Below are 17,669 nucleotides of genomic sequence, written 5' to 3' on the forward strand. Positions count from 1 at the left end.
GTGAATAGCTAGTGTAATCGATGTAATCTAACAGTGAATTTAGCTGACAAAGTCAATATAGTACAATAAAAACAACACCTAGTCTATTTCCAACCTGGTCTCATGACGAAAACGTACCCGTGGGCACGTTTTTGCGAGTCGCGAAATACGTACCAGTGAGTACATATCGCTGCAGTTTCGATACGAAATGTCCACTGACTCCTCATCGTAAGTCCAACTCCGTATCGGCTGAGCTACCGAGCCAGCTTGGTTGCGGCCAAAAAAAGCGAAACGCATAGAGCCGTAAAGTCCAAAGTACATTTGTTTACAAATCGGGCACTCTGGTAAGAAGCGTTTTGAAGTCGTGACATGATATTGCGCGAGGAGACGTCAAAACGAGTCTTTATGAATCTATAATCCGACCCCGGCTGTCATCGAAACCGTGTGTGAAAACGAGCCAAAGCGCTCATTGCACTGGCCTCTAGCGTTCGTTTCTGTCGGAAACTGCAGCCAGACGTACACGCCGGTACGTAATTTTGTGTCTCGTGAAAACGTGCCCACGGGTAACTTACGTCTCTCCTATGAGACCAGGTTGTCTTTTTCACTGCAACTTCAAAAGAAGCAAAACAATGTTGTCGAAACTAGCGCTGGATACCTGAGGTAATTTTATGTTACACTGTTTGCTAGCCTGGCATAATGATCTCATCATTAATACTAATCACTATTAAATACATTTTTTCTGAGAGTATGACGGATTGTTTTCCATACATCCATTTTTTTTTTAAGTATCCTTGAAAAGGGGGTTTGACTTGTCAAACAGTGGTGGATTTTTCTGGACCTCTGCGATTAATTTGTTTGCAACGTCGCCTGGCATTTTAAATGCGCGAGCCCTTAAATTAGAAAGGATTCTGATTGGCCATCAGTGTTTTATCGTTCAGGAGCTGGAATAAAAAATCTTTCTGAAAGTGATCCCAATGATATCATCCCTATATATCGTTATAGTTATAGTTGTGGTGTGGACTCTGCTATTCTTTTATATTTAGAACGATTTTTAGAACTATATCTTTATCGTTATCTTTATAGTTATTGTTCTTGGTGTGAATGGGCCTTTAGTTTTCCCCTTTGCCTGTGTGCCTGCCTATGTTCCCTATTAGTTTCCATAGTTCCAAATTAATTATGCACCTGTTTCTGTTCAGTTCATTACCACTCCTTATGTTTATAATTCCTTAGTTTCCTCAGTTCTGTGTTCCCTGTTATATATACACCTAAGTGTTCCTTTTGAATTTATTAATTAAAGACTGTTTGATATATTCTCTGATTGTAGTGCGCTCAGTACTGTCAGTTTGTTACATTAATATTTTGAATTAGCTTTTGTGTTTTTATTTTCTGTTTTCATTTTAATCTTAGTTTTAGTAATTTTGTTGTTTGTTGCGTGTTTGTCATTTTTATAAGTTCTTGTTTTTTTAAATATTTCTCTTTAACTTTTTTTCAGTTTTAGTTTAACTAATTTCAGTACTTCAACTTAAACCTATTTATTTCCATTAGTTGCCAAGGCAACATTTCAAATTCTCATGTAGTGTTTTTTTTTTTTTTTAGTTTAAGTTCTTTTGTGGGTTTTTTTTTTCCATGTCAGCTTTATTTCAATTAACAAAAATTATTTTTTATTGTTTTCAGTTTTGTTAACAATAAAACGCTGTAACTGCCTCAGAATGTATACCTTTTTAATCAGCTGGGGTTTTGGTGAGTTTTAGTGGATGTATGAATCAGTTTTCAAGTTCACACAGATGTCCTAGCAGAGGAACCACAGGTTCAACAACCAAATAATTTTTGAAAAGCATATCTATTGTTTTATCATTTTAAACCTGAAAAAGGTTTGTGTATGTGTGTGTGTGTGTGTGTGTGTGTGCATGTGTAAAACAACTGTATGAAAGCTGGGCTTGTTATATTGTATTTGATAAAAATGCTACTGGATTTGGTATTGTGTATCTATTGCAATGACATCATGCTCTTTGAAGTGTGGTTTAAGTGTCCAAATATGTTTTGAGGGCACAGTATGTAAATTGACAGTGGCATCACAAGGACTTGTTAGTTTCCTGTCCTATTGAGCGAATGAGTCTTTTGTGAGTGTGTGTGTGTGAGATGAAGGATAAGGCCAAGTAACAGCGCAGGTGTTGGATAGAGTCTTTTTGTGTGGCAAAAGAATGAGAGAACTGTGTGTTTGTTACACACCTGAGTCTCTTCCCCCTCCCCCATCCTCCTCATTGCACCTGCTATACACACCTGTCCCCAATCTCCCTCTCTTCCCACATGGGAAACAATCAGAAGGATTATTTGAGATCTGAAACCTAGATATAGTGGCCGTAGGAGCTTCTATTCTCAAGCAGCAATGGAGCAGAAAAGACTCCAAAAGTGGAGATTCAGCATCACGTAACTCTCATGAAACTCCCATGAGTCCTCCACTCTATTGGTTTCTCTGCTGTTCTTTGTTTGTTTGGCAATTTCAGGACTGAAAGTGACTTGAAAAGTAATCAGAGATGTCTTACAGTAATTAGTCGTCTTTGTAGCTGTGGCGGGGGCTTTGAATAGTCATGGAGGTTTTGTGTGCGGGATGGTTGGCTCCTTTTGTAGCCCGCCTCGGTCTGCCCTGCACTTGCCACGGAGAGGGAGGGAAAAACGAGAGCGAGGGGCTGGAGGCAGCTGTCACTTAACATGTGAATGTTCGGGAGCAGCCTGGGGGTCTTTAGAAAGCTTTTTTATCCACCTCGTTTTCATTAGAAGCTGAGTTTGTGAGCCAAAAGAGGAGCTGGGGGAGGGGCTAGCACTGGGAGGGAAAGAGGGAGGTGAAGGGACTGCTCCTCTGTCTAAATGTCTGGCACAAGAGTTCACACAACAGGCTGGCGACTTACGGACCTGCCTTAACTCTACCAACATCACCAGATGGGGAATATGTCATATTCTGGACCTTGAAACACCACATTTAAGGAACTTTTTTAACAGCTGAATGCCCCATCGGTTGCCTCAGCTAGGAATTCCTCTATCGGAGTGTGCACAACAAAGGCAAGAGAGAGAGAGAATACCGCTGACGGGAGGGGGCAGCCGGAGGGAAAGGGGGACATTGTTTGCTTGTGGCTGTGGGTGACGGAAAAGCATGGGTCATCTTGCATAAAGTGTGTGCGTGTGTGTTTAAACCGGGATTTGTGAGTAAGTGAGGTCCTGTTTGAGCAAGTGAATGTGAAGGTTTCGCATGTTTATACGTCTGTCCCGCTGGAGAGGAAGGCCTCTCAAAGGATGCTGAGAGAAGACAGGTTTTTTGTTCTCCTGTTTGAATGATGACGGAGGAACTTGTGGAATTGTTCGGTTAGCCGTTTGTCCTGCTCTATGCGCAGGGGTAAGTATGCACCACCGAGACCCCAACCGCCACAACCGCCACCGCTTTCAGCTCATGGTGGGCTCATTCAAACTTTCTCACTGAAACCACCAGCTGCTTTGGATGCAGGGAAACAGTGATGCTATCTGAATCACTTGAATTTTACTGAAGGGGATTTTGGCACAAATGTGGTATGGATAGAAACAGCTTGTAAGGATTTGGGTGTAATTAGTTCATTTGCTGCTGTTTGTGACTGCCTCTACTGTACTGTAAGTATCTGTTTTTTTCAATTGGTAGATTAATGTGATATATTCATCTGCAATTACTAAAACCCTCTACTAAAATTATATATAAAATAGCAGTCAGATTTTAGATTAGGGTCCATTTCTCACTATTAACTAACTATTATCTACAACTTTTGCCTCAATAAACTCCTAATTACCGCTTATTAATAGTTAATAAGGAAGTTGTTAAGTTTAGGTACTGGGTAGGATTATAGGATGTAGAATATGGTTATGCAGAATAAACCATTAATATGTGAGTTATAAGTACTAATAAACAGCCAATATATCATAGTAATATGCATGCTAATAAGCAACTAGTTAATACTGAGAATTGGACCCTAAACTAAAGTGTTACTAAAATAAAATTTGTTATTGATCCCTTCAAATTTTGTTGTATTAAAGGTTTAGATTCTATACCAACTATAAAGTCAATTTGACTAAAAACAGCATATTAATTATGGAGTTTATACCTATTTCCAAGAATGCATTCACTTTGTATTTATTATGAATTATCATTAATCACTCTTATCTTTCTAATGGGTGACCAGACGGCTCTCCTTGTTAATTAGAGAGACCACTATCATGATTATTGCACAAACTCACCTAGACAGAGAGCGCTCATTTATGATTATTAGGAAATCCATAAAAACACATAAGTACATCCCAAGAGAGCCAGCACTCTCACTGCTCTGGATACGAGTTAATCCACCAGCCGAACATGGCATGACACCAGTATACACCGTCTGTCTGCCATATTGAGGTTGGATTAGGAAAGGGTATTGTCAGGGTGCTCTCTGAGAGCACCCACACCCATTGGTTTAATAGGTAAAGTGGAGCATTTCTGCCCCCTTTATTTATTTAACATCATTAATTACAATATGACAGAAGAATCTTTCATTTTGAGCTGAGACTTAATTAATCTTGCTTCATGGATTGTTGATACACAAAGCTGTCCATCACAGGGGTTAATCTAGCTCACTGGGAGGTCAGTCTGTGACTGGCCTCATAAATCAATATCAAGAGGCTACACAGGGTGGTCTTAAATCAAAGACTATGTCATAGTTAGGTTAAGTGGGAGGTTGGTTCAGATAAGCCTTGATAAACATGCAAAGGAGAATCAATCGGTATCATTTATCACAAGCTTTAGATTATTACTTTCATTCGTTCAGGCATTGACCTGGCACTGGTCACCAGACTGGTTTGTTTTGGAGGTTGTGGATGTTAGTCTGCTGCTATAATAAAGTTTAACCTTTATTATAGCAGTATTAAAGTTTAAACGTCCTTTTGAGCATGCAAGGAATTGAGATGTATAAGATGGCATCACCTTCATTAACTGGCATCATAACTTCATTGAAACAGCAATTATAGGTGTAAGACACCATGCTTGTAAATCTATATATTTAAATGGCTGTGGTGTCACTGCTCTTACATCAATGACTGTTTCTATTTTAACTCCTGTCTTTGTGTAAACCATCAAGACTGGGCATGAGATGGATGGAATGAGCTAATATAATTAAAGTTAATTTGAAGAAGACCATTTGTCAATGGTGATATTGTTCATATTGACTGCATATAGATGGCTTTATGTGATGAATGAAGAAAAATGGGTAACACTTTAGAATATTGTTCACAGGAACAAATGATTAATGCAGTATTAACATTCTCGTGACTACTATTAACTAATAAGAAACTCTGATTAACAAATTAGTAATAGCACTCAGTTGAATGTGTTAGTTCACTATTAGCTAAGCAGATCTATTTTTTCATACCTCCCAGAAGACTATTATATACAGGTTCATAATTAATGTGAATAATGCATAATATATAATTATCCTAAAGTGAAGATCATGGTAACCTATTAGTAATGACTCAAGTGTTACCAAATCCATCAAAAGGAATTGCTACCCAAAACCTTACAAAAACATTAAATGCTTGCAATGACTTCAGTCAATATTAGGGAGTTACCATGCTTTTCATATTCTGTTCCAAATAATTAGTAATTCCTTTAGAAGGATGTAGTAACATAAGGGTCAATTTTTTGAAATTGAGATTTATACATCATCTGAAAGCTGAATAAATAATCTTTCCATTGATGTATGGTTTGTTAGGACAATATTTGGCCTAGATACAACTATTTGAAAATCTAGAATCTGAAGGTGCAAATATCGAAATATTGAGAAAATTGCCTTTAAAGTTGTCCAAATGAAGTCCTTAGCAATGCATATCTGCTCACAAAAATAATTTTTTATATATATTTACAGTAGGAAATTTACAAAATATCTCCATGCAACATGATCTTTACTCAATATCCTAATGATTTTTGGCATAAAAGAAAAATCGATAATTTTGACCCATACAATGTATTGTTGGCTATTGCTACAAATATACCCGTGCGACTTGTGACTGGTTTTTTGGTCCAGGGTCACATATAGTAGTTCTTAATAGTCCTCTGGGAGGTATGAAAAATAGTAGTCAATGATTAGCTAACAGTGAACTACCTCATTCAACTAAGCGCTATTATTTACTAATTCATTAATCAGGGTTTCTTGTTAGTTAGTAGTAGTATCTTAATTGTTTAGTGCAATCAATTTTTACTCCCAATATTTTTATTGGTATTTAACAAGACAAAAAATAACTATACATTCATTTAATCAAAAAAATTACAGATAATCTCAAATGAAATCCCTTCTCCCAGCTCTCCCTCCCTCCATTCAACCTTCCAAATTAACATAAACCCAGTTACTCACAACCTACATTCAAAGTAGGGGAAGAAGTTAAAAAAAAAAAAAAGGCTCAATCAATTTTTATTCTTTGTCCAGAGCATCAGAATCATCATTACAGTATTTCCTGTCACGTGTTAGCAATGTCAATTCACACATTATACAAGTTAATCCACCCTGCTAGAATGTGGGCTGATACTAAGTCTTCTGCTCCAGTGATCTAGAAACACTGAGTCTGTCTGGTGTCTGGAGCCAGTTCCCTCAGCACCCGTCATTAGCATGCAGTGAACCACAATGACCTGGACTGACCCAGATCACCTGTGCCAATTAACATACACTCTTATCTGCCCTCAGTGGAGCTCTGTATTACCTACACAAACAAAACTGTCCAGCTTATTGTGCCTTGAATGTCCAGCTCAAAGGTCAAAATGTCATTGCATTCTTTAAAGCTTCACTATGTAACTTTTTTGTTTTTAATAGTAGCTTGAAAAAGTAGCTTGAAGCCTCAACAACTGAATCTCGAACCAAAAAGAATTTGTAAACAAAAGAGAAAGCGACAGTGCCGTAATAAATCACGAATCAACACAGTTTGCATACCATCACATTTGCTGTACATTGACTAGGTTCACAAAACAATGTTTGTGTTTGTAACAATGCCAATCTTTCAACCAGTTTTTACTTTTGTCTATTTGCCTACAAATAGCCTTGTCAAGTTAAAGGTTCCACCACTGACTGATATTAATAGCAATCATTATGTGTAAAGTCAGCAATGCCAAACTGTAGCGTTGTTAATTTAAACCAATTGATTTAAACAAATCAAAACAACAACGGCATTTAATAAGATACTTACTTACTACTGCTCATAAGATATTTTTTTAGATATCCGTCTTTCAATATTGGTATAGTTTTGATGTTGTTAGTGACATTTGCCCTGACAAGGCGATCATTTGTTATCATGGGTGCAGTGGTGCACCAAGCCATCAAATTAATCTGCACAGAATAGCAGAGCCGAAGCACAACTCATGCAATGACCAAAACCCTGTTCCTCCACAAGTAACTTGTAGTTAGAGGGCTAAAAGTTACATAGAATAGCTTCAAAAAAGTTTATGAATTTATGTATGTTTACTGAGAAAGAGACCATAGTAATCATATATAGTCTCCTAGAGTTTCAAAAGAGATCTCAGCTGTGCAGAGACACCAAAGTCAGAGATTTCAATATCTACTCAATCAAATAGTGTCGATAGTGTTCGATAGTGTCTCTACAGAAATGTCTGTGCAGAGTAGACTGGTTCTGAGTCTATGTGTTCATCCCTGTCCTGCTCTACAGGCATGTGGTCTGTGTTTCCAAGTAAACCATGAACACGTGCACTAAAAAAACACTGTTCATTCTTTTGTGGCAAAGAAATGAAGCAGCATTTCCATGCCTGTCATATTTGATCAGGAGCTAAATAGTTTCCCAGGGCCATCCCGGGGACAGTCTTGGCAGAGGACAGTGGCTGTGGCTGCCAGGAGGAACCGTGGGTATCCTGGAGGAGACTGCCCTCATAAACAGGCTTGTCACTTGCATTTGTATGGCTAGTACTAGCAATTTTGTGTTCATGTTGTAGTTCTCCAGCAGTAATCTGGCCCCTCTTGGTCAGGACAGAGCCTCAGTCAAGTGTTACCCCTTTCTGGTGTATAAATAATGATGGTGGTGTTTGTTGGCGTGAAAGTGGTAAAAGACTCTCCTTTGTCTGATGGCAAGGAATCTAATTAAGATTTAAACTTAGTGGTCTTCGTCAGAGCTGGATGAATCTCTCTTGAAAACTGCAGTAGGAAACTGGAAACTAATACCATTTCTTTGAAGGGGCAGACGTGTTTTTACTGTTTAAGAAGAGTATCTTCTCACTTTGACCTTCCTTTTGTTGTAGGTAGTTTAGGCAACGGCTGTATGTATGGCAAAGGGTCCCGATTAACCTGTGGGTTGAAGAATCATGGGTAACCTCATTAGCAGACCTAGCTGTTTGGGACAAAAGTCCAAACAAGTTAAGTCAGATGAGAATGTCTTGAAAGAGTGCTACCAGCAACGGAGAGAATGGCCGCTCCCGGAGCCTCCTAAAGAAGAGAAAACAAATAAGGATGTAGAAGATGTTCTTCAGCAAACTCCAACACCGGACAAGCAGAGGAGTTCCCCAGCCCCTACCGTCACCACTACCAGCACTCTGGACAATGCTTGGCGAAGTACTCCGTCCCCAGTAAAAACACCACGCAATGGGTCTTTGCCAAGAAGATCTAATATTCCAGAGTACAGAAGATCCCCCCTTAGTCAGTATGGATCCGTGGACAGAAGAGCCAGCCTGCAGAGAAGGGATTCTGGAAGTCCGTGGTCCTGGAAGCCTCTGAACACTCGAGAGGTTACTGAAGTCACAGAGGTGACAGAGACTATTGTGACAGAGATTGTGGAGGTGACAGAGTATCCTCCTGGGGGGAAAGGAGGTGACCCTATTGTCACCAGAACTGTTAGAGTCCTTACTGGAGCTGCTGAGGAACTTGCAGAGGTTATTCAATTTATAATAATGATAAAAAAAAAAAAAAAAAAAAAAAAAAAAATCAAACTAAGGTTCTTCATCAAGTTTTCTTTTATTTTTTTATCTTCATTTACCATTTTCATTTAACTGATTTTGAAGTCACTGTGTTCACCAGTTGTTAATTTTCCAATTAAATAAATTGTTGTGATTCACAGCTGCAGAGTGATGGTCAGTCAAGTTCAGACCAGGAATCGAGTGTAACTCAATGGAAGGTACAGTTCAATTATCTTTTCTTAAACTGTATGTACTTTATGAATTTTGTTGAATATTTAGCATATTGCTTGGTATTTTGTTAAGGATGGCAGAAGTGCTTTGGCTCTGAAAGATGAGTTCAGGGATCCGTTGACATTCCAGCAAAATCTGGAAACACTGATGACTTGGGTCTGTGAGATTGAGGAGCTGACAGCCAATCAAAAACCACCATCCTCAGAGTTCAAGGTAGTGAAAGCTCAACTGCAAGAACAGAAGGTATGTTCAGAAATCAGTTACTGCTATATAAACAAACAAGCAAACAATACATACATTAATATACACTGCCCGGCCAAAAAAAAAAAAAAAAAATCGCTGTTTGGATTTTAATAGGCAAATACTTAAGAGTCTGTGACTGGATCATTATTGCTATGATTATTATGTTTCTAGCATGTTATATGTTTGGGAACAGTTCTTTTAACCATAATTGATGGTGTGTGTAGTTTTTCATTTCTTAAACCATGTAGGAAGACGTATCATGGCCATATTCCAGGATCACAAAGCCAAGATTCATGAGGCTCAAACTGTGAAAGAATGGTTGGGAGGGAGCATGAAGAATCATTTTCACACATGAATTGGGATTCTTTGGGATGTGCTGGATGAGACTTTACAGAGTGCTTGCCTCTTGCAATGTCAGTACAAGATCTTGACCAAAAATTGATGCACCTATTGATGGAAATAAATGTTGTGATGTTATTTCCATCAAGAGGTGCATCAATTTTTGGTCAAGATCTTGTATTGACAATGCAAGAGTCAAGCACTCTGTAAAGTCTACTCCAGCACATCCCAAAGAATCCAAAAATTGATTTTTATTTATTTATTTGTCTGGGCAGTGTATATGAATAGTAAAAATAGACTAACCTATTTTAAAAGTCTTGTAATTCCTTATCCTTAAACGTTTCATGGGTTGAGAAGCCTGCTGCGTAAGTTCATGCTTATAATGAGCCTCTGAATGCCTTTGTGTATATTATAGGAAGGGAGGGGATAAACAAGTCATTCACCTCATAATTTGACATAGCCATCATTGTTAGCTTAGTGAGTGAGGTGAAACATGCCTGAAAGTCCACAATGCTCCTCTGATACATGATACAAGCATTTGGCTTAAGTACCACAAAGAGAGAACAAGGTGCATTATAAAGCTTGTAGATTTTCAGAAGTAGCAATACCCCTGTAAACACAATGTGTGTTTGCTTCCTCATACAAAGCATATTCAAAGAAAAAATAGTGGTTTTGGGATGGAATGTTCTATAACATTCTGTAGATCATCAACACATTTATGTAAGCCACTTAAAAAGTATATGTCTAAAGTATAATATGTCCAGAATTTGCCAAAGGGCATGTACAATGTCCAGTGCTAAGGTAATCTGGGACCAGGATTGAGAACCACTTGCTTGCAAGCCCTTGGCTTTGAAGGAAACAAATCATTTTTCAAAACATTTCTTGTCCTGCAGCTCTTACAGCGCCTCCTAGAAGACAGAAGACCCAGTATAGAGACTGTGATACAGGAAGGTCCACACCTGGCAGAAGAGCTTCAGGGAAATGACAATGAAAAGACCAAAGTGCAGCTCTCACAGCTCAAACTCAAGTGGGAGGCTCTACTCCAGGGTGCCAACAGCAGGTTAGTCTGGTCCACAATGCAGCCTACTTTAGTCCAGAACTACCCACTTAGATGGGATGGGATCGACATATAAAACAACCAACCATAACATTTTTCTTCATTATGCTTTGGGTGGGTAAATCTGACAGCAGAGAGAATACACAGGTATGCTCAAGAATTTGGGTAATATTGCTTGAGACTCTGATTACATCAGAATCATCAATTTACCATCATATAGATACTGACATTTTAACCTTTATACTGTACTGTATATATTCTCATTGCAAATTAACACTCACAAAATGAGGAACACGTTTAGAGAGGAGGCCTAAATAGAGCCGACTTACCTCTGTCCCACAACAGTTTTCCAGCAGCATCCCTCCACCACCCCAATTCCTCACTCTCGTTTGTTCCTATCCCATCCAGAGATATGGGGGGAGTACTCTGGGTTCAGGCCAAATTCCGAGCTCGGAGCCCTCCCCTCGGACAGCGCACCAAATATGCATACTCTTTACTCTATCTCATTATATGTAAGTGTGAACTCATGAAATAATACTGCCACATATAGAAAGCAGTGAAGGAATGCAAGTTGTTTTGACAGACACCGGATTCTGGAGGTCATTCTGCCAAGGGCTCAGCTTTTCCAAGAGAGGACAGACAGACTTCAGCAATGGCTCACATCAGTAGATCAGGACTTAGCTGAGCTGCGCTCTGCCGAGAGAGGGATGCTCCATCTGCAAGAAGCCACAGGACAGGCCAAGGTTAGCAGACATTGCAAAATTTGCATATTACACAATGTCAGTGTAGAAAGAAATAACATTTCTCTATCACCTTTTAGGCAGTCATGGAAGAGATCAAATCTAAGAGTGTTGACCTGGGAAAACTTCAACAATGTGCTCATGAGCTCATGGAAGAGATTTCAGGTGGTGTTTCCTCCATTTCTCCTTTTATTTTATTGAGTAAAATTCATACAATACCCACAAGAACATTTTTCAAACATGTTTTGGTCTTTCACATGCTTTTCTAAAGAGGAGGAAACCCAGCTGGTGCAGGAGCGAGTAGACAGTCTGCGTATCAGGTATTCAGTGATGAGTTTGGGTAGTGCTGATGTCCTGCAGAGGCTGGAACAGGCTCTAGAGGCGTCTAGTCGATGTACCTCCAGTCAGGAAGACCTCCACCTGTGGCTGGGTCGTATTGAGAGAGAGCTGCTGGTTCCTGCTGCCCAGAGTCAGACTGGGGACACAGTCTTGTGTTCTGCTGAGAGGCAGAAGGTAAGAGACACATGGATAATTGCTTCGTCCTTTATTTGGCCATGTCATAATCTAATCACATACACAAGACATCGTTCTGGACCATAGTGGCCAGTGTAGTGCAGCATTTGGTGTTGTGGTTTAAAGCTAAGGGCAGACAACCAGAATGTTCATCTAAATTCAGGTTGCTTGAAGTGTACTGTAAGTCACTTTGGATAAAAGCAGCTGCTAAATGAACCTGTTTTTCTTTAATCAGTTGGAACAGGCTGTTGAGAAAGAGTTGGCTTGGTTTAGAGACACCTCACTGGCACTGGAGGAGCTCAGAGCCATTAATCTAGACCCAGACATCATTTCATCCCAGCTCAATGAACAGAAAGTGAGTTTTTGCACATTTACAAAGATTTTCTCTGTATATATTCTAGAAATGTTGTAAAATTCCTCCAAATGATTTCAATGATGTATGTTGTTCTGCAGATCCTTGCTGTAGAGATTCTGCAGCATAAGTTTAACATTGAGAAAATGGTGAAGATTTTGGAACTCCTGCAGACATACACTGAGGATGGGGAGACATTGGGACTCCAGGTAAGATACTGTTCATTCTTATTCACTTTTTAAATATTTCAACACAAGGACAAAGAAAATACTACTCTGTGATAACATCTATCTATTTTGTCTCCAAAGTCATCCCTAGGTACCTTACAGGAGCAGTGTCAGGTCACTACTGCCACTAATTCCCATGTTGTGCTTCAGCTGGAGCATGCCCAGTCGCTCTTGTGTCAGTTCTCAGAGAGCTATGCTGAAGTGTTACCATGGTTACAGGAAACCAAAGACCTTATTGGCCAGTTTACCCTGAACACCATCAGCTACGAGGCTTTCCGAGAACAACAGGACCTCTTACAGGTACTAAACAACCTGCATCTTCAGAGCAAGGCATTAACAATAGATGCCTATGTTTGTGCTCAGTTTGTTATAGTACAAGTTTAGGCTTAAACACATTGGAATGCTCACACTGTTCATTTGAAAATTATTTAACTTTGTAATGTTAGTTAGTAGTTTCAGATCAACATTTTGTCATGGTGCTCCATTACTTCTCAACAGGGCATCAGGGAGTCCATAGCAGAGCATAAGCCTCTGATAGCACGGCTGATCATGCTGGCCCAGCGTCTATCAGATTTGAATACAGCTCAGGGACAGGAGTTCTGCCAGAAAGCCAGAGACGCTGAAGAGCAGCATCTCTCCATCAGAGACAGGGTTCGAGAAGCTGCTGGAGTTCTGGAGGAGTCTCTACCCCGATATACACAGGTGACATACTTGTACATGTAGACTTTTATGTTAGCTACGTTCATGCAGTTTGGCAGACACTTTTATCCAGAGTGACTGATTTCAGTCAAAGTATACATTTTATCAGTTCTTGCTTTCCCTGGGAGTCAAACCTATGAGCTTGACCTTGACATTGCTAGTACTGTGCCCTACTGTCTGAGCTGTCAGCCACCATAAGCTAATATAATCCACCATAAGCTAATATAACCTGTTTTCCAGAAGCCATATGTTGCTAAAGAGGTACAGAAAGACATCATTGCCACATTTTAACCGTATAAATGTCAGCTCACTCCTTACACTCTATATGCCCTTGTCAGCTGAATGAGAAGATGACTCTGATTGGAGAAAGACTTGAGCGTCTGTGTAGTCACCTGCAGGCCTCAATGGCCCTTCAAGGCCTCACTCCACGAATTCAGGAGCAACTACAGGACAACAAGCACACACTGTCTGAGCTCTCCAAATTGGATCTGGACCTCAGCAGTGTGAGGACACAGGCTCAGGAGCTCCTGACCAACACAGGGGCTGTTGGGGACAGTTCCATTTGCATAGGTACCTCATCTCATGTTACATACAGCATTAAATGATACACATTATGAAGCATCTCATAAGCACTATTGTTTCAAAAGCATGGTCTGCCTATGATAATCTTGGTAAATCCCCTTCCAATTTCAGCTATTCAAGAGCGGGTTTGCAGTCTAACAAGCCACTGGGAGGAGGCTCAAAGAAAAGCTCAGGAGAAAGAGAAGTGGCTTCTCAATCTTCTTGATCTGGCAGTCAGGTTCTGGAATGATGTGAGTGAAATGACAGCTGGACTGAATGATGCCCAACAAGCTGTTCTGGACCTCAATTCCAGTCGAACAGATTCAGAAACCATCCGACAGAGCCTGGAGACCATGCAGGTAGGGTACAAAAATAATACTGTAGTCAATGTTTCCCTACATAGCTCCAGGCTGGTCCAGGTTGGACTTTGCTGGTTTGGTGCTGGTCCAGATGGTGAACCAGAAAAGCTGAAAAAGCTGGTGAAGCTGGTTGACCAGTGTAATCCTTCTAGTTTTGTTATAGCAGCATTTAGTCAAGTAGGAGCATTTACTGCTCCTACTTGACCCACTCTGAGCGGGATTCAAACTGGCATTGGAAGGCATGCACACTAACAAGGACACTAAAGCCTGCAGTCTTTAGCGTCAATCGCTAGAGGCCAGGGGAGTGAGGTTTACACACACAGCTATTACTGGCCCATGTTACACTCACTCTCTTAAACCTCACTCCCATCCGGGTCACGGCACCAAATGTAACCGGCCCTACTCGACCCACTGAAGACCGCAGCCTCTGCCGTCAGTCGCTAGCGCAACTCTTGAGGCCAGGAGGGGGAGGTTTACACGCACAGCTGTTACTAACCCACATTACGTTAGCAGTACATCGCATGTGTGGGACTAGTTTCCAAAAGGGTCTTTGAGGATGTTCCCTTATTGTCTCCTGAAATTCTTTAAAGAGTTTTGAAGAAACTCTTTGCCTCATACCATCCAAATTTTCTTATCCTGCCTTCTCAGACTCTCAGGGAAGACATTGATTCTCTGCAAGGTGACCTGGACACACTAGGAATTCTGGGAATGGAACTCATGTCAGCTTGTGGTGAGACAGACAAACCAGAGGTCACCAAATGTTTGGATGAGGTTTGTATTTGAAACTGAAATGATACTAAACCCCATAGAATTGTTGTACATCATACAGTTAATTATTCAAATTTCACTACCCAGCAGTCTTTCTCCGCAGCTTTATGGCACATGGAACAATCTCAGTAAGATCTGGACAAATTGCAACAGTAAGTTAGAAGAATGTTTACGAATGGCGCTCCATTATCAGGACAGCATGCAGGTGAGTTAGCCACAATAAACAAGTCTCGATTCTTTTCAAGAAAATCATAATGAATGCTGTACTTAGAAAACATATAAATAATCTCAAATGATGGTCTGTCCATCTTGTCTTCTCCGGTGGTGGTAGGTCTCTGTCTACAGTTGTAGTATTTCAGTATTCATGACTCCATGTGGTTGTAGTGACAAGTCTTGACGAGTCTTTGACAGACTGGCCAATTTTCTGCCAGTTGGCAGGACTTTTGGATGCCCTTCTGAGAGAGACCAAAGCTAGCAATAGAGAATTTGGATTAAAGTCAGTTTATTTCAGTGTATATTCTTGTTGGTTGTGCTGTCTTTGTGAGACATTAGCTATGTTTCCATCCACCTATTTTATGCACATTTTTATGGACATTTTAAAAGTAACTGGGACTTTTTATCTCACAATTCTTTTTTTCTCGCAATTGCGAGTTTATATCTCATAATTCTGACTTTTTTCTCAGAATTGCAAGATATAAATTCACAATTGCGAGTTATAAAGTCTGAATTGTGAGATATAAACTCGCAATTCTGAGATAAGTCCCCCTCAGAATTGGACTTTATAGCTAATAACTAAGCAATTGCGAGTTTTAATCTGACAATAGTGGGAAAAGAAGTCAGAATTGCGAGATATAAAATCGTAATTGTGAGAAAAAAGTCAAAATTGCAAGAAAAAGAGTCAATTGTGAGATAAAAAGTTGCAATTATCTTTTACATTTTTTTATTCTGTGGCTGAAACAAGCTTCCATACATTTTGGCATATTGCATAAAAAACTACTGGATGGAAACGCCAAGATGCACATAAATTCTAAAAATGCATGTAGAAAACTTTTGAGTTGGATAAATATTTAAAAAAAGAAGAAGAAAACATACGCATAAACTATGATGGAAAAACATTTATCATCTTTTCCTTGTGATATTTAGTGCTAGTTTATCAGGAAGAGACAATTTTTTTCTCTTCGACTCACTGGATGGAAACACTGCTTTATTTGCAATTGTTTTATGCGATATTCCCATTTTTGAGCATAAGTTAAATTCGCAACTTTGGATGGAAACATAGCTGAAAGAAACTTAAAAATATTCATATTTTAGAGTGGGTAAAGAGAACATTACAAAAGGGTTTTTTAAAAGCAGGTTTAAAAATAATACTTTCTTTTGAAGGGACTGTTTGAGTGGCTAAAGTCTGTGGAGTTAAAATCCACTGAGGAGTTCTCCGTGGGATCTGACCTGGGATCAGTTAAAGAGCAGCTATGTGACCTGAAGGTGAGACTAAACAAACAGTTACCTTTAGAAGCTGAAAATGTGTCACAAATGAATGATCAATTATGTTAGAGCTTTTGTGATGATGTCATCACCTCTCCTGTCAGGAATTTAAGCGGGAGCTCTATCAGAAGAAGATTGAGATAGAGAGTCTGAACCATCGCTTTGTGTGTCGTCTTTCCCCGGGTACTGAGAGGCCTGGGTCCATCTCTCCACTGTGTGACTTCCGTCAGCGGTGGGACAACCTGGAGTCTGTGACTGTCAGCAGACAGGTAAGATCTTAGCGAACTGAGTAATATTATTATTTCATCATATCGATACTTCAACGGCACAATGTGTTTCTGAGCAGCACCAGTTGGAGTGTGCACTGCTGGGCTTGGGTCAGTTCCAGAACACTCTTGATGAGTTGCACGCCTGGCTCTCCCACACGGCTGACCTGCTGCAGGCCTCTCAGCCAATCAGCATTGACCTGCAGACCTGTGAGATAGAGCTAGCCAAACACAAGGTACAACTACAAACTTTAAGGCCCGGTTTCACAGACAGGGCTTAGCCTAAGCCAGGATTAGGCCTTAGTTCAGCTTTTATACATGTACACTAGAAAAAAAATTACTGGTTTGCATCTTGTGACAAAACAATGGCACTGACATATTTTAAGATCTGTCAGTGCAAGTTGCTTTCAGTTAAAACAGCTCAAACATGCATTTTAGTCTGGGACTAGCTTAAGCCTTGTCTGCGAAACTGGGGGTGAGTGTCTGTGGCTTATTTTGATTGTTGACGACGTTGAGTCCACTCTTTTGCAGGGATTCATGCTATAATTTCAGAATGATATAAGAATGTACTGCTTACTTTATGCTGCATAGTATCTAACACATGGCTGCTACTTTTAAAAAATACTATGTGAAACAGTATATCGTAAAGCATAGAGTAAAAATTGTAGAATGAAAATTTTATTTGTATTCATTGGGCAGCCAAAAGAGTGATTTGTTAAAGAATCTAGCTATCTAACAAATCTATTTAATTAAACTATTGCGTCTGGGATCAGGTCTTGACTTCTTCAGTTCAAAATAAGGCAAAACATTCATTTTTTTATTCAATTTAGTTGAGTAAAAAGTAGTATGCTTTGGAATGTAGTGAAGTAAATGTTTCCCAGAATAAATGATCTGTTTTGATAATAATTCTGATAAGAAATA

The 17,669-nt window shown here is 39.7% G+C and overlaps 1 protein-coding gene across 2 annotated transcripts in view; it reads left to right on the forward strand.

Moving 5' to 3' along the window:
• The window catches only part of macf1b (microtubule actin crosslinking factor 1b), a 60,370-nt gene that overhangs the window by 16,410 nt on the left and 26,291 nt on the right, over positions 1 to 17,669 (forward strand). The window contains exons 2-19 of one of the 2 annotated variants that reach the window (XM_048154127.1): positions 8,261 to 8,887; positions 9,073 to 9,129; positions 9,215 to 9,385; positions 10,618 to 10,784; positions 11,365 to 11,524; positions 11,602 to 11,686; positions 11,793 to 12,034; positions 12,270 to 12,389; positions 12,488 to 12,595; positions 12,695 to 12,913; positions 13,112 to 13,315; positions 13,651 to 13,882; positions 14,006 to 14,232; positions 14,881 to 15,003; positions 15,104 to 15,205; positions 16,381 to 16,482; positions 16,587 to 16,751; positions 16,829 to 16,984. In XM_048154127.1, coding sequence (XP_048010084.1) covers positions 8,324 to 8,887; positions 9,073 to 9,129; positions 9,215 to 9,385; positions 10,618 to 10,784; positions 11,365 to 11,524; positions 11,602 to 11,686; positions 11,793 to 12,034; positions 12,270 to 12,389; positions 12,488 to 12,595; positions 12,695 to 12,913; positions 13,112 to 13,315; positions 13,651 to 13,882; positions 14,006 to 14,232; positions 14,881 to 15,003; positions 15,104 to 15,205; positions 16,381 to 16,482; positions 16,587 to 16,751; positions 16,829 to 16,984 — 3,204 coding nt within the window. In that variant the 5' untranslated portion in view covers positions 8,261 to 8,323. Of the gene's footprint in view, positions 1 to 8,260; positions 8,888 to 9,072; positions 9,130 to 9,214; positions 9,386 to 10,617; positions 10,785 to 10,824; positions 11,294 to 11,364; positions 11,525 to 11,601; positions 11,687 to 11,792; positions 12,035 to 12,269; positions 12,390 to 12,487; positions 12,596 to 12,694; positions 12,914 to 13,111; positions 13,316 to 13,650; positions 13,883 to 14,005; positions 14,233 to 14,880; positions 15,004 to 15,103; positions 15,206 to 16,380; positions 16,483 to 16,586; positions 16,752 to 16,828; positions 16,985 to 17,669 lie in introns of those variants that run through there. The other variant, XM_048154128.1, reaches the window with a different exon arrangement.

This window comes from Megalobrama amblycephala, linkage group LG13 (genome assembly GCF_018812025.1).
Source record: "Megalobrama amblycephala isolate DHTTF-2021 linkage group LG13, ASM1881202v1, whole genome shotgun sequence".
In the NCBI taxonomy this organism is placed as follows: Eukaryota; Metazoa; Chordata; class Actinopteri; order Cypriniformes; family Xenocyprididae; genus Megalobrama; species Megalobrama amblycephala.